Source organism: Bos taurus, chromosome 18 (genome assembly GCF_002263795.3).
Source record: "Bos taurus isolate L1 Dominette 01449 registration number 42190680 breed Hereford chromosome 18, ARS-UCD2.0, whole genome shotgun sequence".
Taxonomy (NCBI): Eukaryota; Metazoa; Chordata; class Mammalia; order Artiodactyla; family Bovidae; genus Bos; species Bos taurus.
Window position 1 is genome coordinate 51009565 of NC_037345.1, and position 22276 is coordinate 51031840.

The 22276-nt window shown below is 54.5% G+C and overlaps 1 protein-coding gene across 1 annotated transcript; it reads left to right on the forward strand.

The window, feature by feature from the left end:
• Positions 1 to 11871: 11871 nt before the first annotated feature.
• On the forward strand, positions 11872 to 18545 carry ERF (ETS2 repressor factor). Its single transcript, NM_001205465.1, has 4 exons — positions 11872 to 11991; positions 16393 to 16627; positions 17010 to 17125; positions 17260 to 18545. The coding sequence occupies exons 1-4, from the start codon at positions 11970 to 11972 to the stop codon at positions 18543 to 18545; spliced, it is 1659 nt and encodes a 552-aa protein (NP_001192394.1). The 5' UTR covers positions 11872 to 11969.
• Positions 18546 to 22276: the final 3731 nt, after the last annotated feature.

A 22276-nucleotide genomic window follows, 5' to 3' on the forward strand; every position in this document is an offset into this window, starting at 1 on the left:
CGTAGCCAATCAGCAGCAGTCGGGGCGGTGCAATGACCTCACCGGGTTCTACTCTCTTACCCCTCCCCCACGTGGTTGTTGCTGCTGGTAGCTGGGAGTAGGGAAGTTTGCGGGGGGGAGGGAAGGAGAATAAGTGATGTCACCTTTCCCCCGTTTGATTGGCCGCCGGGTGGCCGCGACTACAACCAATCAACAGTCTCAGAAAGTCTGGCGCGGCCCCGCGGAAAGCCCTGTTGCCATCGGGAGGGTAGAGAACTATCACTTGTGTGGTGGCGCGCGCTGCGGAGTAGTCTCCGCGCGTGGCCTGGGGCTTGGTGACCCTGGGGACAGGCCACCTTCCCCAAGACTTTGACATTTAGGGCGGCTCAGTTTTCTGATAGCCCCCCTGGGCGTAGGGTGAGAGGAAGGCTTGAGATGGGGAAATACAGCACTTCATGGAGCATCACACTGCATTCCGTGAAGAGCTTACACTTTGTAGGTGTTCACACCTGGTGGGGGGCGGATCACACTGGGGTTGGGAGGAGAGGGATATGCCCTGTTGGTAGTAGATTCCTGCTGCCCAGATGCGGGGTTCACACCAGGTGTGAAGAAAATGCACCCAGACTATTGCAGGGCCGTATGCCTGTAACATTCACACTACAAGTGAGAGAGTGTATTGTGACGTGGTCAGTCCACTTTGAGCTATAAGCAAATATCAGTTGTCCAATGGGATTCACTGAATATGAAGGAGATTGACATTATCCATGACATTCACATTATCAACTGTCCACAGATTTGCCTTGAGAGTGGCGCAAATTTCACTGTCTGCAAGAAGTTCACACTGGGAAAGAAGCTTACACTATTTCTTATGCTATTACATTACAGGGTTTCCCATGTGGCTCAGTGGTAAAGAATCCGCCTGCCAATGCAGGCGATGTGAGTTCAGTCCCTGGGTCAGGAAGATGCCCTGGAGAAGGGAATGGCAACCCACTCCGGTATTCTTGGAACATCCCATGAACAGAGGAGCCTGGCGGGCTACAGTCCATGGAGCTGCAAAGGGTCGGAGGCAGCTTAGCAACTGAGCACACTATATTATGTTATGACTTATACTACCTTATACCGTCATATTATTACTGCTATTTTAATATCATTCCAAAAGAGAGTTTGCACTTCCATATTGAGTGGGCCCATACTGAGTAGTCCCATATTGAGTCCCTGAGTTGAGGAAAGTTTTACAGAGCTGTTTATACTGTACCCATAGGGTAGACATTAGTTCAGTTCAGTCGCTCAGTCATGTCCAACTCTTTGCAACGCCATGAACCACAGCATGCCAGGCTTCCCTGTCCATCACCAACTCCCGGAGTCCACCCAAACCCATGTCCATTGAGTTGGTGATGGCATTCAACCATCTCATCCTCTGTTGTCCCCTTCTCCTCCTGCCCTCAAATCTTTCCCAGCATCAGGGTCTTTTCAAATGAGTCAACTCTTCACATCAGGTGGCCAAAGTATTGGAGTTTCAGCTTCAACATTAGTCCTTCCAATGAACAGCCAGGACTGGTCTCCTTTAGGATGGACTGGTTGGATCTCCTTGCAGTCCAAGGGACTCTCAAGAGTCTTCTCCAACACCACAGTTCAAAAGCATCAATTCTTCGGCACTCAACTTTCTTTATAGTCCAACTCTCACATCCATACATGACCACTGGAAAAGCGATAGCCTTGAGTAGATGGACCTTTGTTGACAAAGTAATGTCTCTGCTTTTTAATATGCTGTCTAGGTTGGTCATAACTCTCCTTCCAAGGAGTAAGCATCTTTTAATTTCATGGCTGCAATCACCATCTGCAGTGATTTTGGAGCCCAGAAAAATAAAGTCAGCCACTGTTTCCACTGTTTCCCCATCTATTTGCCATGAAATGATGGGACCGGATGCCATGATGTTAGTTTTCTGAATGTTGAGCTTTAAGCCAACTTTTTCACTCTCCTCTTTCACTTTCATTAAGAGGCTCTTTAGTTCTTCTTCACTTTCTGCCATAAGGGTGGTGTCATCTGCATCTCTGAGTATGGGTGGGTCTGAACAAACTTACATTCATCAGAGAGTTCCCACAGCCCATTTAGGTAGACCCTTGGAAAATTGTTCATGCTGTCCCACAGGGGTTCACAGCAGCCACAGAAAGTTCCCCATGCTTAGTGATGTTCACTGTCTTTGTTAACTTTGTCACAGATATGAAAGAGATTAAGTATACTGTCCATGGGGAGGTGCGTATTGGGCCGAAGTTCACATAGCCCATGGGAGCTTACGTGGTGTTGAGGACGGGAGGATTTCCATTGACTGGGATGGCGTTTCATGCTCCACAATCAGTCTGCATCAGGCATGAGGGAGAATTAGACTCAATGAGATCTGCAGTCTCCACAAAGAAATTCACCCTGCCTAGGGAGCACAATGCTACAGTGACAGGGGTTCTCTCCTGCCCAGGCTTCCCAGCTGGCTCGGTGGTGAAGAACCAACCCACTTGCAGGAGACAAACATTCCATCCCTGGGTCAGGAAGATCCCCTGGAAAGAAGGAAGGAAATGACAATCCACTCCAGTATTCTTGCTGGGAAAATTCCATGGACGGAGGAGCTTAGTGGGCTACAGCCCATGGGGTCACAAAGAGTTGGACAGGACTCAACGACTGCGTAACAACATCAACTGGCTGTTCAAGATTGTCTCTGAGTGTGGTATGTGTTTAATGTCCACAGAGGAACCTCCACTGCTTATTCTGGTTACACCATGCATAGAGGAGACCCGTCTGTGACAGTTCACACAGTCCAAGGCCTATTTCACATGTCCCTGGAAGAATTACATAAAATGTAGTTAACTTAGTTACACAGTTCATCAAAATTCCACTGTCCTGTGGAGTTGGGGGAAGTGGTGCTATAGGAAGTGGGATATCAGGCTTAGCCAGGTTGCTCAGGGTGGAACCGAGCTGGGCTTCTTCTCAGCTGTATGGGCAAGTCATGAATCCCTTGTGCCTCAGTGTCTACATCTGTTATGGGATAATTTTTTCCCAATCCTATGGCATAAGGTTGCTGCTGCTGCTGCTGCTGCTGCTAAGTCGCTTCAGTCATGTCTGACTCTGTGCAACCCCATAGACGGCAGCCCACCAGGCTCCCCCGTCCCTGGGATTCTCCAGGCAAGAACACTGGAGTGGGTTGCCATTTCCTTCTCCAATGCAGGAAAGTGAAAAGTGAAAGTGAAGTCGCTCAGTCGTGTCCAACTCTTCGAAACCCCATGGACTGCAGCCTACCAGGCTCCTCCATCCATGGGATTTTCCAGGCAAGGGCACTGGAGTGGGGTGCCATTGCCTTCTCCGATAAGGTTGCTACGGAAATGTAAAGAATTAAGATGTGCAAAGCTGAAATTAAAACCTGATATAGCCAAATAAATAAATATTTTTTTTAAAAAAAGGATGTGCAAAGTATTTTTTTGTCTCCTCATGTCTTTTGAGGGTAAATCCTCAGAAATGTCAAGTATTGGACTTCCCTGGTGGTGCAGTGGGTAAGGATCCACCTGCCAATGCAGGGGACGTAGAATCAATCCCTGGTCCAGGAAGATTTCATATGTTGGGAGATTCCGCAGGCTGTGGAGTGCCACAGCTATTGAGCCATGTGCTGCATCTCCTGAAGCCCGCGGGCTTAGGACCTGTGCTCCACCGCCACAGGAGAAGCCACCGCAGTGAGAAGCCTGTACTTCACATGGAAGAGTAGCTCCGGCTCACAGCAACCGGAGAAAGCCTGTGCCCAGCAATGAAGACCCAGCCCAACCAAATAAAATTAATTTTAAACATATTAACTCCTGTGGTGATTATTCTTATTCAGAAGGAACTTATCACCACCTGAAGAGTTTATGTTCTCACAGCCTTACTGGTGACCTTGTCCATAGTTTGTGCGTGTTGTGGTGCTGTGGTAGTGCTTTCTGAAAGAATTCCAGGGTGCAGCGTATCTGTGGGGCATTTATCAGTCCATCAGGAGGCATTACGGTCTAGTGCTTGAGGTCCCTTTGTAACGATTTTTAGCTGTGTAGCCTTGGGCCTGGAACCTCTCTCAAGTCTCACTCTCCTAATCTGAAAAATGGGAATCATTCAAGTATCTATCTCATTAAGTTGAGCTGAGGATGAAACAAGATGGTGAGTCTAGGGCCTTGCGTATAATAAGTGCTCAGTAAATGGGAGCAGTGATTTTTATGTGCTCTGTGCTACACTAGACTCTGGGAATCCCTGCTTTTCAGGAATTCACTGGGGACTTACCTGATGGTTCTGTGCCTAAGACTCCATGCTTCCAATGCAGGGGGCCCACGGTTCAATCCCTGATCTGGATACTAGATCCCACATGTGCATCCTGTCCCTAAACATTTCATGTGCTACAACTAAAAAAAGATCCCACGTGCTGCAGCTAAGACTGGTGCAGCCAAATAAATTTTTAAAAAGAATTCATCATTTCTTGGCCTTTATTTGAGGCCTATTCTCGGTGATGGGTTACACCACACCTTAGGGAGTCATACTGTTAACACAAGTCATAACACCTTGTGTTGAAGGAGAGTTGGGTAAATTTCATTGGAGAGTTAAGGCTTTCAGGCTTGGGAGGATATGTGAAGTTGTATGAAAATTACACGGGCTTCCAAGGGGGTGCAGGTATAAAGAATCCACCTGCCAATGCAGGAGATGCAAGAGCATGCATTCGATCCCTACGTTGGGAAGATCCCCTGGAAGAGGAAATGGCAACTCCAATATCCTTGCCTGGAGAACCCCATGGACAGAGAAACCTGGCGGCTGTAGTCCATCGGGGTCACAAAGAATCAGAAACGACTGAGCAACTGAGCTCATTTCATGCGCACACACATGAAAATTACAGAAGCCCAGAGGGATTTTAAAATGTTAATAGTCTTTCAACTTTATTGAATTTTTTAAAAGAACTATTATCAGTTAGATTTAAGTCCAGACACAAGCAATAGAAATCCAAACAACAGTGGCTTAAACAAAACAGAGAGGTGCTTTTCTCTGTCCTCTAAAGAGATTGAATCACCTTAGGCTGTCTTTTCAGTCACACTTAGTTCTTCTACCTCAGTGGCTGCTGAAGCTCTTGCCGTCGGCTCCAAGTTCCAAGCAGGGATATGGGATGTAGGGGGTTGACACTGAGTCTTTTAACAGCTTTTGTGGAAGCCCCAGTCTATCCATATGTCTTGTATCTTATTTGTCAGATGTATTCGGCCACCTCTATTTGAGCCCAGAGGGTTTGAATGGAATAGGCAGTTTCCACCTGTCTGTGGGAGAGGGTTACATTATCCATGACTTGGTGAGACTGACAGTGACAGGACTTCCCTGGTGGTTCAGTGGCTAAGATTTTGGTGCTCCCAGTGCAGGGGACCATATTCAGTCCCTGGCCGGGGAACTAGATCCTGTATGCTGCAACTAAAGATCTCACATACCTCAACGAAGATCAAAGATTCCACAGGCTACAACTAAGACCCCGCAGAGCCAGATACATAAATATGTTCTAAAAACCTGACAGTGATATTGGTGTTTACTGCACCTGTTGGTTGCGTGTTAGTCACTCAGTCACGTCTGACTCTTTGCCACCCCATGGGCTCCCCACCGGGCTCCTCTGTCCTTGGGATTTTCCAGGCAAGAATACTGGAACGGGCAGCCATTCCCTTCTCCAGGGGATCTTCCCAACCCAGGGATGGAACCAGCGTCTCCTGCACTGCAGGCACATTCTTTACCAGCTGAGCCACCAGGGTTGAGGCTACACTGTCCACAGAGTGGTCCGCCTAATCCGTGGCAGTGTCCACATGGGGACACGTGGTAGGTTACCCTGCCTGAGGCCATACTATGGGGCCACGCTGTTCACATGAAGACTCCCGCTGCTGCTTGAGGTGACCCTGTTTACATGCTTACCTGCACCATACATGTGAGGTTTACCCTGGGGTGGGAACTGACCCTACCGCTAGAGGCATTCACACCATGTTAAGCAGGTGATGCTGCCTCTGTGGCAGCACACACTGAAAAGGGAACAATTCATTTGTACGGAGAACATCATCCATATTTATTTGTTATTTATTTGTTTTCTCACCATCTGTATGGGGCTCATACTGTTTATGAGGGTTATACTACCTCCGTGGGGTTTATACCATTTACGTGGGTTGCCCTGCTATATGGGTCCACCCGGTTTACAAAGTTTGAATGGAGCTGTTCAAATGGAGCTCGGATCACTTTATGAAGGTGAGCATATCTGGACAAGGCTAAAAAGGGCCATGCTGTTTAAACTGGAGTTCATACTGTTTTTGAGCATTACAATGTTTATTGGGGCTTTACACTGTCCATGCAACCATACTGTATATGGGCTTTACATCCGTCACAGACATTCTGTATGGGTTCTGACTGTCACCTTATCCCAGCTGTTTTCAGACTCAGTTCACTTCAGCAAGTACATATTACCAGCCTACTCTATGACTACAGCCTACGCTATCTATGGCTACAGCCTACTCTTTAACGGTGACCAGAGCCATGAAATTAACAGACGCTTACTCCTCGGAAGGAAAGCTATGACAAGCCAAGACAGTGTATTAAAAAGCAGAGACATCACTTTGCCGACAAAGGTCTGTACAGTTAAAGCTATGATTTTTCCAATAGTCATGTATACATGTGAGAGTTGGATCATAAAGAAGGCTGAGCGCCGAAGATTTGATGCTTTTGAATTGTGGTGTTGGAGGAGACTCTTGAGAGTCCCTTGGACTGCAAGGAGATCCAACCACTCCATTCTAAAGGAAATCAATTCTGAATATTCATTGGAAGGACTGATGCTGAAGCTGGAGAGCTAACGCTTTGGCCAGGTGATGCGAAGAGCTGACTGATTGGAAAAGACCCTGATGCTGGGGAAAACTGAAGGCAGGAGGAGAAGGGAACGACAGAGGATGAGATGGATAGACAGCATCACCAACTCAATGGACATGAATTTAAGCAAACTCCAGGACACAGTAGATGACAGAGGAGCCTGACCTGCTATAGTCTATGAGGTCAAAAAGAGGTGGACATGACTTGGCGACTGAACAACAGCTCTATGACAGACCCTGGTCTAGGCACTGGCTTAAGACTTCATGCTTCCCATGCAGGGGGGTGGGCGTTGATCCCTGGTGGGAGAAATAAGATCTCACATGCTGGATGGCACAGCAAAAAAATAAAAGGAACCCATGGGGTCTAGGAAGGGGCTTCCAATATAATAGTGGTCAGGGACTTCCCTGGCAGTCTAGTGGTTGAGAATCCATGCTTCCACTGCAGGGGGAGTGGGTTCAATCCCTTGTGGGAGAACTGAGATCTTGCATGCCACACAGTGTGGCCAAAGTATATAGACATACATATAGGTATATATCTGGGTTTCCCAGGTGGCGCTAGTGGTAAAGAATCTGTCCACTAGTGCAGAAGATGCCAGAGGCGCAGATTCAATCCCTGGGTCAGGAAGATCCTCTGGAGTAGGAAGTGGCAACACACTTCAGTTTCCAGGCAACTTTTGCCTGGAAAAATCCCATGGACAGAGGAACTTCGTGGGCCACAATCCATGGGGTCACAGAATCGGACACAACTGAGTGCACACACACAGATAGTTATATATCTATTTCTACATAGTGGTCAGGCATAGTACTGGGAAGATGGTGTTTGTTTTTTAATATTTTGTTTTATTTTAAAATTTTTGGCCATGCTGCGTGACTTGCAGGATCTTAGTTCCCTGACTCACCCTCAGCAGTGAAAGCTCAGAATCCTAAACACTGGACCACCAGGGAACTCTTGAGAAGGTGGTTTTGGCGCAGAAACCTAAAGGGAATGAGGGACAGAGCTATGCAGACTTCTGGTGGAAAAGCCTTCAAGGCAGATAGAATAGCATGGGCAAAAGCCCTGAGGGAGGAATACGCCTGGCAAATTCAAGAAATAGCAAAGAGGCTGGAATGCACTTGGAGGAAAAATGAAGTGGGGAAGGTGGGAAGTGAGGTCAGGAGGGAAAAAGGGCATTGCAGGCAAGGAGTTGAAGCCTCCCAGGGAGTGGAGGGGCTGATGGAGGGTTTGGGGGCAGAGAAGGGATGTCATTTGGTTGACTGGAGCACTTCTACCTGCCAGTGGAGCACAGACTATGGGGACAAGGCAGCAAGGAGTCCAGTGAGGAGTCATCAGACCAGGGTGGTGGTGGGGGATGTGTGTGTGGGGAGGGTGACTGAGTCTGAAAAAGCTGAAGGAAGACCTGATGGGAGGAGTTCCCTTCAAAGCTGGATGTCAGAGAAGAGAAAGGAGTCAAGGATGACTCCGAGGTATTCTACCTGTGCAACCAGGAAAATGGTGCTGCAATTTCCAGAGATGGGGAAGATTGGGGGTGAGGTCACTTTGGGGGAGCTCTAAGAGACCTTTTTTACTTGGAAAACTTGAGAAATCTAAATGGAGATACCGGTGAGGTGGTTCAATGTGTGAGATTGGAGTTTGGGGTAGAGTCCTGAGATGGAGACAGAAATTTGGGTGTAATCAGCATAGTATATGGTGTATAAAACCATGGGCCTGGTGGAGATTGTCAAAGGAATGTGTGTAGATGGAGAAGAGAAGAGGACCTAGGACTGAGTCCTTGAATCCTTCAGCATTTCAAATCAGAGAGACCAGCAAGGGTGATAATCTAATGGAGTTACATTTTCTGTTTGGCAATGGTTACACAGTTTAGGTGGCTTCAGTCTCTAAATCAGGGGTCTCCTACCTCTGGGATCTAACGCCTGATGATCTAGGAGCTGATGTAATAATCACAGAAAAAAGTGCCCAATAAATGTAATGCACTTTAATCATTCAGAAACCACCCCCCTCTCCCCCATCCGTGGAAAAAATTGTCTTCCATGAAACCCATCCCTGATGCCAAAAGGGTTGGGGACTGCTGCTCTGAACAGTGTGGGTGGGTCCCGCTATTTCTCAGGGAACGGCAGTGCTCGTAGAGCAGTAGTGGTTCGTCACTGTTCATAGGGGCGATGGGCAGGCGATGATTATGATTTTTATCGTCCACACAGTCTCCTTTCTAGGCGTGACTCTGTGAAGAGTTGTGACTTCTGTAGGGGTAGGTTTTGTAGGTTCTGTCCATGCCTTTGCCTGACAACGATAGGATAACTGTTTTATCTGTGTCAGGACAGTAAACTGGAACAAGAACTACTAGGGCCATGGGAGTGGGGGGGGGTCTCCTCACTGTCCAGACAGAGATGTTTTCTCCACGGAGTGTTACACTGTTCATCCCAAGCACCTCTGAGGTCTGGGAGAGGCTGGGCTTTTTACTAGCCTCAGGGGCATTTGTGAAGGCTTTCTGGGGAGAGTTGGGGGGGGGGTTGGATCCTTGCCCACTGGAGTTCACATGGTCTTGGTTGCATAGTATGTCTTCAAGGATTGACCAGCGGTGAGAGTTCTCATCACAAGTTCACAACCTCTGGGTGTTTCACACAGTAATTGTGGGGTTCACCGTTCCTGGGGTGGTTTCCAGTGTTCACAAGGCAACTGAACTGTCCAACACAGTCCACACTTCCATGATGCAGTCATGTTAAAATATCTGTGGACATGTCATTTTCACCAGCGGTTCCCATTCTCTGTGGATGGTTGAAAGTCTCCCCTGAGGCACGCCCACCAATCCATGACTGTTTCACAGAAACTGTGGGATTGAATTATCCAGCTGAGTCAGGGTAGAATTCTGCCATTAACAGGCGATTTCACTGTCCATACTTGTGTGTTTGCTGCCTACAGTTGGAATCTCTAGGCTTATATTGTCCACAGGTTATGCCGCTCACTTCTGCTAATAATCACCAGTATTTATTGCCTACTTATCTCAAATCTCTGATTTCTCATAACAACCTAATCATTAATATCCCCATTTTACAGATGATGAAGCTGAGGCTTAAAAAAATCAATTCACTTGCTCTATACAATCTCACTCACATACAGGAAATAGCAGTTTGGGTTGCCACCCTGGTCTCCATCTTCTGATGGGAGTAGAGAGGTCTTTGAGGCTGTAGTATGGATCTATTATCTTTTAAACTTGGCATCATCTTTTTCTGAGGGGTGGGGCAGTAAAAGACATAATAAACTATACTGGTTAAGGGTGGTGGTTTTGAATTGGATAGATTGGATTTGAATCCCGGCTCTGACAGTTTCTGAGCCTTGCTTTATTAATCTGTAAAGGGGGCTAACAATAGGAATTCCCTTCTTTGGGGTTTTGTGAGGCTTCAGTAAGAAGCTGTCCCGACAACGCTTGGCCCAGCGCCGGGCACATAGTGAGCGCTAGCAGTTCGGGAGCTGTTATGATAACAGTGATGATGGTTATTATTGCTGGACCACACTGCTCCCAGAGGGTTACAATATCCGTGGGGGAGCTGCACTGTCCGTAGGCAAGGTTACATAATTCCTCAAGGGGGAGCTGCTTCCTGGGAGGCCCTGGTCTCCCCGAGGAAGAGGCCCGAGAATTCTTCTGAGGACTGCTTAGGGACTGCCCTAAGGCCTCTAGGAACACACCAAAGGAGGGTGGGCTTGAAGCCCTAAGCACCCAGAGCCTAACCCTTCAGGCCTTTCGTCTCTGTGGCCCGTTCACTTCTCCCTATCTTCTTGGTTTCATTCTCTCTGAGCATCTCCTCCCCACCCCCTTTCCTCTCCTTCGGTACCTCAGAGTCTTTTCTGAGATTGTTTCCAGGATCAGCCTGTGAATATAACTGCTATTTGCCCTCTACTGTTGGCCATCTGATCATTGCTGATTTCCTGTTTCCCAAAGCCTCAGGCTCTGTCCATTCCTCCCAGCTGCAGAAAGAGACTTAACACATCCCTACGCACTGGCCTTCATCCTTAAGCCCTGTCTTCCTCTCTCCTGGCGACCCCCTAGTGTCCCTCGGGAGCACATTTGTTCAGACTTTGGTCACCCCCTCGCATCCTGGCTCCACCCCCGGAACCCCCCTGCCCTGGAGGTGGAAGTGGGGGTACCTCCGGCGCCAGCCGTGTTCCCAAGACAGCTGCAGTCTGCGGATGGGGGGGCGGCTCTTGCGTGCTTTCTCTCTGGTCACTTCCTCCCCAGATGGGACTGGGGCTATCTGGAAGGCCAAGACCCTATCCCTGGAGGAGCGGAGGAGGCAGCCGCCTCCCCATTTCCGACGCAGGGAAATGCTTCCCACCCATTCCACCCCACCCCTGGACAGCTGCCCCTAGTCAGGCTCAGGGTTGGGGGGGGCGGCGCATGGTAAGGCCAGCCTGGGAAATGTTGTGGTCTGGATCATCCTCCGACCCGACCCCCACCCCGCGCCCCCCGCTCCTGCAGAGAAAGTTCTGCCTCTTCCGAAAAGGTCCATACTCCTCACAGAAGTTTCTGACACTCATCATAAGGTATCCCTCAAACCCTCTTACAGGCTTCCAAAGAAAATGTGGACCCCGCAGTGGGCAGGAGAGGAGGAGGAGGGGCGGCAAGTCGCGGATCCTGAGGACTTAAAGTTATCTTCAGACTTGAAGCCTCAGAGAAAGGTCATGACCCCCAGGACCCCATCCTATCCCAGCCCCTCCTTCTCTCCTCCCCCGTCGCGCGGCCCCTTTAAGCCTAGTGCCGGCCGGTCCTCAGTGGCAGCGCGCCGGCGAGTGTGTGTGTGTGTGTGTGTGTGTGTGCGTGTGCGCGCGCGCGCCCGCGCGCGTGTGTGTATGTATGTGTGCCTGTGTGTGTCTGTGTGAGTGCGCGGGGAGGGGGCGGGCACAGTGTCTCCATGGCGACGCGGCGGTGACGTCGCCGGCCGGGGGGCGTGGGCGTCCCGGCCCCGGAGTGCGATATTAACCCGGGAGGCGGCGGCGGGGAGGGGAGAGGCTCTGAGAGGCGAGGCCGGGTGAATCGGCGAGGGCGGCCCGACGTGCTCGGGACGGGACGGGGCAGCGCGGGCGCCGGGAGCTGCGGCCCGGAGTCGGGGCGCCTCGCCCCGGGCCCCCCAGCATGAAGACCCCGGCGGACACAGGTGGGGGCGGGGGCAGCACGTGTGGGGGAGACTTGTTGCCCCGGGAAACCAGGCGGAGAAACTTTGGGGGGGCTGAAGGGTTCTGGGGGAGCCCGAGTGTTCCCCAGTTGCGGGGGACCCCCCAAGCACTCGAGACCTGTTGCTTCTTGTGGTGCGAGCGGGGGTGTGCACCGAGCCCCCAATTCCTGGTTCTGGGCGCAGTGGTTGGGTGCTGCGAGTCTTGGTTCTTTCCTTGCCTGGACCCCAAAACCTGGGCTCTCCCTGACACCCGGGATCACGGGGGTGGCTGGGTTCCTCCCAGCCGCTCTGTCACGTTGCACTCTGGGGGCCGGGACGTGTGCGGGGTGTGTGTGGGGGGGGCGCTGTCCACAGGGCCCGCTATTCCCGGTTCCGCGCTGCACGGTCCGGCCCGTGACCTTCACCGCGATGCGTGCCCCGCACCGGCTTAGAGGGGGATACGGGATGGCCTCTAGGAGGAGGGCGTGAGTGGGGAGCCCGGGAGTCGGGGTCCGGGCTGCGCCGCCCCTCCCCCGCCCGTCTCCGCCGGCTCCTCGCTCCCCCGCCCGCGCCGAGTCGCAAAGTTCCAAAGCGCAGCCCGAACGTTCGAAAAAGGAACTTTTTGTTTCCGACCTTAGAACGCGCGGCTTTAAGGTCGCTCCGGAGAGACCTGGGAACTCTCCTCCCTCGCCGCCGGGGACCTGGGGTTGAGGAGGGTGGGGAAGGTGGGGGGGACGCGGAGGCTGCCCCCCTTGTTCCCCCTCCCTCATCCAGCTCTTCTCTTTCAACCGGCCGTCTCTTCCCTCCGCCCCCCTCTTCCCCGCCAACTTGCTCCTCCTTAAGGGACCAAGGTTCCCCTCCCCCCCCTCGATCGGCGGGCCGGGGGGCAGCAGGATTAACCCCCCCTCCCACTCGGACTTTCCCCCTTCCCCTCCCCCGCCGCCCCCGGGCTCTCACAGGCTGGACTTTGCGCCCGGGCGCGCTGGGGGAGGGGTCCCAGCCGCCCCCTGCCCGTCTACCCCGTCGGAATCCGGCCCGGGGCGGGGACGGGGGAGGGGGAAGGGGGCCGGGCGCCGCTGTTCAAACTTGTTTCCTTCCCCCGGCGGCGGCCGCGGCTACGGCTCCTGTGTGCGGGTGTGTGCCCCGACCGGCCCACCCACCCCGCCCCCCCTCGCTGGGCGGGTGGGGGCGGCTCTTAAAGGGCTCCGAGCCGGGCTCCGTCGCCTGGGGATTGGGGGCCGAGGAGGGGGCTGGGTGTGGGCAGGGGCTCGGAGTGCTGTAGGGTCAGTCACGTGCGTCCCACATACTCTCTGGCTCCTAAAGGCTCCAGGGCCGCTGGGCCTCGGGGGCAGCCGGAGACTCCCCTCGCCGGAGGAGGGGGCCGAGGGACCCAGACAACCCCGCCTCGTCTTCGCTCCCTGCTATGGGCCTTCTCCTGGTGGGACCGGCTGGGCCGCTCCCCCATCCCAGTCTTGGGGCCGCGCCGTGTGTGGGTTCTCTGGCTGGGGGAAGGGGCGGGAGCCTTTTCTGGCCTCCCGATGGGTCCATGGGTCCATCTGCCTCCTGGCTGGCCGCTGCGCGCCCCTCCATCCGATCCTCTATCCCGGCCCCACTCTCCTCTGCCGCGGCTGTTTCCCACTTCCTGTTTTCTTCCCGGCCCTGGCGCCACCGAGGGCTGCCTGGAGTGGGGGAGGTGGTGGGGCCCCCCAGGAGGCCGGTGTGTTCTTCCTCTACTACTGCCCCTCCCTTCCGACCCCCATAGTCCTTTTGAAATAAGTTTGGGCAGTTAAGGTGAATTTGAGGGGTGCCCGAGAATTCTGCACCCCCCCCCTCCGCCCCAGGTTTCCATAGTCTGTCTGGGAGATTCCCTACCCCGCCTGTGTGGGATCCAGGTGTGTCTTCTGGGACCCCGCCATCCCAGCCCTTCCTGTCTGCTGCCTCTTCTCCACCCTGTCTGGCAATGTCCTCAGTTCTTCTCTCTGTCAGCTGCTCTGTCTCTGCCTCACTGTTCCCCCCCGCCCCGTGCTCCAGAGGTCCAGCATCCCCAGGCTTTCTTGGTGTAGGCCGGGTGGTTCCCTGTTTTAAGCACGTGGACTCATACACAACACACACTCACACATGCTCCCCTTGCCCGTGCCTGGCTCCTGGCTCCAAAGCCTGGGGAACAGAGCCCCATTGAGACACCCTGACGTCACCCCCCATCTTCCTTCTCCCCCCAAAGCTGGGAACAGGCCCTCATGTATGCTGTGTCCGATGAGGAAAGCTGGCTTTGGGGTTGGCCTGGGAATGGGGAGGGTCCCTGCCATGAGTGGGAGCCAGGGTCCTGGCCCCGGAGCAAGGTTGTTCAGGGAGGGGGCTTAACTAAGGGGGCCTGGGTCAGCCCCCGAAATGCAGCTTGAGGCCTTTCCAGAGCCCCCCACCTCCATTCTGAGTTCCCTTTGTGTTGCATGTAGTCTCTCTCACTCCTTCTCTTCTGCAAAGTTTATTTTTAGCCTCCTGCTCCCCCGCTCCCAGGACTGTCGCTGCACACACGTTGCCTGGTTACCGGGACAAGGAGGCTGGGGCGGGTGGGCTGGGAAGGGTGGCTTTAATTTTGGGGGGAGGGTGAAAATCAGTACACCCTCCCAACCCTATACTGATGTCTCAGGGGCTTCGGCCCCCACCCCGAGTCCAAGAGCCAAACTGGGGCTTGTTGGTGGGGGCGGGGTCTTGAAGCTTGGTGCCATGAAGGGAGACAGGAGTTTTTTGGAGAAGGTTGGCGGGTACATGAAGCGGGCAGTCTCTTGCATTCCCAAGAGCCTCTGGGCCCTGAACAAGACTGTTGGACCTGGTTTTCTAGCAGGGTGAGGATCAAAGGGTGAACACCTGGATTCCCAAGAGAGGGATGGGGCTGTGGATGTTGGGGTCCGTGGAAGGTGTTGTCAGGGGCTGTCACTTGTGAATGGAGCAGGAACTGCTGGTACAGGACCCTGGGTCTGTGACCAGCTGAGGTCATATGGTCATATCCCTGGAGCCCTGAGGGACTGACTGAAGCTGGGATTTCTGAATGGGGCAGGGACCAGGTGGGGAATGCTGGCCATCCCAGTCTGCCCAAGGCCAGGGGTCAGGGATTAGAGTCAGCTCTGATTTAGAGGGAGTGGTCCCTTTGGGACCAGGAGCTGCTGATCTCCGGCATCCCCATGGGGAAGGCTCCCTGTTGGATTCCAGACTTGGGGCTTTCAGGGAGGTTCCATGTTGCCTCAGGTTGGGTTGGTACCTGCTTCAGCTTGAGCCAGGGCCATGGGAAGAAGGCTGACCCTTGCAGCCTGACTGGGACTTGGGACCCGCCCATCCTTAACTGTCCACCTTGGCCTTCTCCCTCTAGTGGCACCAGGGCTCCTGTCCTGCCTCCCCCCCTTCTCTTCCTCCCTTTTCCCTCCTCCCACCCCTCCATTACCGGCTGCCTTGTGCTGAATTATTGATGGTCCCTGATTACCCGGGGGTTTGGGAAATGACAACAACCGCAGCCCCCCCAACTCCCCTCCTCAGGCTGCCCACCCCCTCTAGGGACCAACCAGCCCACCACCAACCTCTACCCAAGGTTAATGCTGGGGGCGGGTAGGTAGGTGGGCAGGGAAGAAGCTGAAGATGAGAAGGCAGAAGGGGGAACGGGTTGCAGCGAGCGATGCCTGTTCAGTGTTGAGGCCCTCCAGCCAGGTTGGGTCCATGTGCCCGGGTCTGGGTAGGGCAGTGTAGCACAGAGGGTCCCTGGCTTGATGGGGGGGCGCTCTCTCAGACAGTCTGGGTTTCACTCTCCAGGGAAGACAGAAGCCTCTGTGTGTGCAAGCGCTGACCTCATCGTCAACCAGCCACCCCACCCCTCCTGGTCCTTTTAAGAAAAAAAAAAAAAAAACCTTCTCTTGGGGGCCTAGGGTGGGAGTAAGGGCTCCGGTAGGTCTTGGGAGGGAGACAGTGTATGTTCCTAGGAGGGGAACAGAGGAGGTTGGGGGGTAGGGGCGTGGTAATGACTAACCCTGAATGGGAGTGAGGGTGGGCTGGGGGTGGCTAGCCCCAACCCGTCTGGCCACGTGTGCCCCTTCCTGCCCCTCCCCCACTGGCAGCCCTGCCCGCCGGCCTGGCTTGGTGCCTGGCCCCCTGGCACTGGCCCCGGGACCCGCCGCCGACGGTTTCCTGTTTCTCCCGGTGTCGCTGGAGCAGGCTCCGGCTTCCCCTCCCCCCAGCTCCTGTCTAGCCCCCCTCACACACACAGACACACTGTCTCCCTCTAACAGGTCTTGGCTTGGCAGAGGGGAGACGGGTTTCCCCATGGTAAGGGCGGGGCCAGGAGGTGGACCCTGGGATGGGCCCCAGGGCCCTGGACTTGGCGCCCTGACCCAGGGCAGCTCCCCTGCGTCCCGTCTCCAGGCTTTGCCTTCCCGGATTGGGCCTACAAGCCGGAGTCGTCCCCCGGCTCCAGGCAGATCCAGCTGTGGCACTTTATCCTGGAGCTGCTGCGGAAAGAGGAATACCAGGGTGTCATCGCCTGGCAGGGGGACTACGGGGAGTTCGTCATCAAGGACCCCGACGAGGTGGCTCGGCTCTGGGGAGTCCGCAAGTGCAAGCCCCAGATGAACTATGACAAGCTGAGCCGGGCTCTGCGGTGAGGAGGGCCGAGGCCCCGGGGCAGACTTGGACAGCCCCCCACACACACCGGTTGGGAGCCCCCTGGCCCGTGGGGGTAGACATTGGGTTTGACTTCTGGCTGTGCCACATGATGGCTGTGTGACCTCAGGCCAAGTTCTCACCCCTCTGAGCCCACGTGTCACACTGAGGCGAGAACGTGGTCATGGATGTGGCCTGTAGTCTGGCCCCAGAACTAAGGGGAGAACTGGTCCCCCACCCTCTGGACCTTGATTCCTCTCGTGTGGCCCACGTTTCTCAGTCACCCTTTGCGAGCAGCATTAATATGGGTCAAGGTTTGGGTTCTAGATTCGGGTCCCCTGTGACTGACCCTCCGGTGAAAGGTGTTTGTGCACCCCCAGCTATTACTACAACAAACGCATTCTGCACAAGACCAAGGGGAAACGGTTCACCTACAAGTTCAACTTCAACAAACTGGTGCTGGTTAATTACCCTTTCATCGACGTGGGCTTGGCTGGTGAGTACCAGGGCTGGTGGGTACGGCCTCAGAGGGAGAGCAGGGTCTACCTGAATGTCCAGGCGAGGCGGAGTGGCGGGGGGTGGGGGGCGGTGGGGGGGGGCCTTGACATCACGTCTTCCCTCTCCCGTCAGGGGGTGCGGTGCCCCAGAGCGCCCCGCCAGTGCCGACAGGTGGCAGCCACTTCCGCTTTCCTCCCTCGACACCCTCCGAGGTGCTGTCTCCCACTGAGGACCCCCGCTCACCGCCGGCCTGCTCTTCTTCATCGTCATCCCTCTTCTCGGCCGTGGTGGCCCGGCGCCTGGGCCGGGGCTCGGTCAGTGACTGTAGCGATGGCACGTCAGAGCTCGAAGAGCCCCTGGGAGAGGACCCCCGGGCCCGACCGCCTGGCCCCCCGGAGCTGGGTGCCTTCCGTGGGCCCCCGCTGGCCCGCCTGCCCCATGACCCTGGTGTCTTCCGTGTTTACCCCCGGCCCCGGGGTGGCCCTGAGCCCCTTAGCCCTTTCCCTGTGTCTCCTCTAGCTGGGCCTGGCTCCCTGCTGCCCCCGCAGCTCTCCCCGGCTCTGCCCATGACCCCGACCCACCTGGCCTACACCCCGTCCCCCACGCTGAGCCCCATGTACCCCGGTGGTGGCGGGGGCCCCAGCGGCTCGGGGGGAGGCTCCCACTTCTCCTTCAGCCCCGAGGACATGAAACGGTACCTGCAGGCCCACACCCAAAGCGTCTACAACTACCACCTCAGCCCCCGCGCCTTCCTGCACTACCCCGGGCTGGTGGTGCCACAGCCCCAGCGCCCCGACAAGTGCCCGCTGCCGCCCATGGCCCCCGAGACCCCACCGGTCCCCTCCTCGGCCTCGTCCTCCTCTTCCTCCTCTCCATTCAAGTTTAAGCTCCAGCCTCCCCCCCTGGGACGCCGGCAGCGGGCTGCTGGGGAGAAGGCCCTGGCGGGCGCTGACAAGGGCAGTGGCCTGGCCCTCAGTGGTGCAGGCGGGCTGGCCGAGGGTGCCGGGGCACTGGCCCCGCCACCGCCACCGCCGCCACCACAGATCAAGGTGGAACCGATCTCCGAAGGCGAGTCGGAGGAGGTGGAGGTGACTGACATCAGCGACGAGGACGAAGAAGACGGGGAGGTGTTCAAGACGCCTCGTGTGCCTCCTGCACCCCCAAAGCCTGACCCGGGCGAGGCGCCCGGGGTCGCCCAGTGCATGCCTCTCAAGCTGCGCTTTAAACGCCGCTGGAGTGAAGACTGTCGCCTCGAAGGGGGTGGGGGCCCTGCTGGGGGCCTTGAGGATGAGGGTGAGGACAAGAAGGTGCGTGGGGAGGGGCCTGGGGAGGCTGGGGGGCCCCTCACCCCAAGGCGGGTGAGTTCTGACCTCCAGCACGCTACAGCCCAGCTCTCTCTGGAGCATCGAGATTCCTGAGGGCTGTGGGCAGGGGACCCCCATTCCCCCCACCCCCCATGCCTCTTTTGCTGCCTTAACCCCCCCCCAATTCCCTGGAGGCGAGGGCAGCTTTTTAGTCTCGCTTCGCCTCCTCCTCTTTCCCGTTCCCCATGTTTTGTATAAAACTTTTAATTTTTTTTTTTTTAATGGTGAGGGTGGGTGGGTGCCCAGGGGTGGGGCCATCCCCTGTCCCTGTGGGTTTCTAAGCTCCAGGCAAAGTGGTGGGGGTGGGAGGGAGGGGGGAGTTAAGGGGGCCACCTCCATTCTGGGGAATTTATATTTGAACTGAGGCTCCAGCCTCAAAGCCCAGGAACTTTTTTTATTACAATCGTTTAGGAAGTAAAGCCTGTCTCCCTCCCTGTTCTCTGCCTCCTGTACCGCTTTCTCTGTCCATCCCCGGCTGTCCTCAGCCCCAACTCTGCCTTCCCCGCCCCTCCAGGGGCCGTGAGTGCCTGGGTTTCTCATAGCCCCACAGGGTTGCAGCAGAGGGAGGGACATTTTATGATGAACCAAAAATTCCGTGTTGAGGGGGGTGTTGGGGGCGGAGGAGGGTGAGGGGTGCCGCCCATAGGCCACAAATCTCTACAAGTGCCTGCTATCCCTCTCCTGGTCCCCACCCCAGTGCCAGTCCAACCCCTTCACCCCCCAGCTGCTCCTAGGACTTGCCCCATAGGCAGGCGGGTGGGGAAGGGGGTGCCCTGAAACCAAACTGGAAGCCCCCTCTGCCTCCCAGCTGGGGCCCCTGGGGTGGGGGTCTGTGGTCAAGCCTTATTCTGTATTGGGGATGGAGGGTGGGTGGGGAGGGAAGTCGGGGGCTGCTGGAGAATGTATTCAAAACAATAAAAACTTTGGACCTTTGGATGCAGTGATTGAGTGTTGCATGCAGCCACCTCAGGGCCACATCCTTGGCTCTGAGTGGATCCATGGCCAGAGGGCCTAACCCCATCTGAATGGGTCAAGTCCAGTCCTGGAAAATGAACTCCTGGCCTCGGGGGGCACTAAACCTCTGGGCCTGGTGGTGAAGCTCTTGGGCATTCTCTGGCCCTCTGACTGCCCTCTCTCGTGGGGATCCACTCTTCCTGGGAGCACTTTTCGGCTCTTCAGTGCCAGGCCATGGCCCTTGTTCTGTCTGCAATGCCTCTCTTTGTGAATTACTGTTCAACCCTCCAGGCTCTGGTGAAGGCCTGGCGCTCCTTCTGCACTACCTTTGGTGTCCTCACACGTCAGCTCTTAGAGGTGCTTATGAGTTAATCTGGGAGTCCTTTGGTGACAGGCTTGCAGTGTCTTGCAATGTAGATCTTTCAAGGCACTTTAGTGATCCTCCCATCAACCCATGGGAGCACTCCACTAGTAAATTAAGAAGAGACTGGCTTAATCGCAGTTGCAGTTCACCTACTGTGTGCCAGGTACTTAGGAGCTGGAGTTCTTTATCTCCAAGGTGGGAGCTGGCAGCTCACTTAAATGACTTGCCTAAGGCCTTAAGCCCAGCTGGGACTTTAATGAAGTCTGTCTCTGAAATACATGTTCTTTCAACAAATCAATTCTCCTAAAGTCAGGATGGTTGGATCTAGACCAGGATCTCAAGTTCCTAAGATCTGATAGGAGAGGTCATAAAGCCGGAAGCCCAAGTTGGAGAGCTTGAATCAGAGATGAATCAGGAGGAGGTATCCAAGCTGGAGGTGCTTTTAGACAGCACAACCCATCCAGTGCAGGTGAGGTGCCTGAGGCCCAGAGAGGGAAAATTTTCCAAAGGCCACACAGCGGCTAAGAAAATTGAGGGCTCGGCCTGCATGGCTTCACCATGAAACCCCACCCTGTGCAACTCGGGGGGAAGGAACTGGAAACTCCTACCCACTCATTTCATCTTCATTTCAAGCCAGCCCCGGGTGGGTGGTCCCTCATGATGCCCGTTGGCAGTGAAGAAAGGATCCAGGGCTGGGGTACTGTGAGGCTCCTGTGGAGGCCTGCAGGCAACTGCTCCCTCTCCTGGGTGATGTAAGTCACTCCCTTGGGGTGGGGGCCACTGGGCTATTTCTGGAAGTAGGGATGAGGCATGTCTCCTGGCAACATAGATGCAGCTAAGTTGGTGGTGGTGTGATGGAGAGAGGGGGATGTCATTACTGAGGTAGGAGGGAGGACCCTGACTAGTAGTCTCAGCACCTGATTCTAGTACCTTCAAAGCACCTCTAAACCGGATCTAACATGGAGTCAAAGGCGCTCAGCTCCAGAACCCCTCTCCAGATCAGACCACAGCCCAGCCAGATTTCTTGCCCCAAATTCTGGCTAAGTGGGACGTCACAGGTGGCCTCTGGTCTTGAAAACTCCAGCAGCTCCTCTCATCTTTAAAGTGGCCCATCTAAATCTATTCAGTTTTTGCAAGGTCATACCCTTGCTCCCTTCCACATCCTCCAAGATCTCTGATACCAAGTAAAAGCTCAAGACACTTCCATCAATTAATTCATATAGTCAGAGACTCTCTCCTTACCTATAATCCCCAGCACTCCCTCAGTCCCCGGAAATTCCTTTCTTAGGCTTCTCAACCATCGCTCACTTCTTCAGGTCCCTCAAAGATACCATCAGTTTCTCACAGTCTCCCACAGACCTTTTACAGACACCTCAAGTCCTTTCTGACTCCACTCCTCTCCAGGAAGACCATTTTACCTCTGAGCACCTCTGAGCACCTCTAGACACCCAGAGGTCCCTCGTAGCCACTTACAAACCGCTCTAGCACCCCTCAACAAACGTTCTCATCTCGTACAGACATTCGGATAAGATTCCTTCAGACTGACTCCCTCAGGCTCCCAAGGACCCCAATATCCTCTGGCGGTTGCACACGTGCGGCCCAAGCCGCACGTCCCACGGGTTCTGGCCGTTAAGTAACCGCCGCTATTCTGCCCTGTTCTCCTGCCCTTGTAAGCCTTCTTGGTCCAGGTTAGGATTCCCCAGGATTTGGGGCTTGAGTCAGATTTTTGCTTTTGGACTCCGAGCCGCCGTCAGAGGGCAGCAGGAACTGTTTGACTGAGGAACTACTACAACTCCCAGAAGCACCCGCTCTGGACTGTGCAGTGATGTAGCCGCATTCATTGCGAAGAGAGCGTTAGTGTGACTGTGCTTTGCCTTCTGGATAATGTAGTACGAAAGGCTTCAGAGTTACTATCCGTCTGCCCCAGGAGTTTGTGTCCGCTGGGAATTGCACTCAACTACAGCGTGGACGAGACTTTTTTCAAAGGGCAAGGCAATTAGAGTGATCACAGGATCTGATTAAAGTGAAGCCTAGAACTCCATTTCCCGTCATTCCACGAGACAGGAGAGGAGGGTGACTTCATTTCAGTTACAAATACTTCCGGAACACATAGACACATTCACATGAACTCTTATTTCCCAGCACACACTCACACGAGCTCTGTACACACACACATACACACACACACACACACTCAAACGAACTCCGTTTCCCAGCGCGCTTTGGACTACCGTCCTTCCGGGTATTAATCGCTAAGTGGGGGCAACATAATGCGAGCACAAAACGCGAGGCTACGCCTAGCAGCTGGCTTCCTTCTTTTGGGCCTTCCAGGATCCTGTAATTTAGGAAGCCTGAGGATTCAAAGAGCTTAATGGGATCTTCAAAATAAATTGTGTTTTCCTTTCTTTCAACCTTCAGTTCAGCCTCCAGGTGCAACGTACATTGTTAGGAAAAGCTAGACAGTATC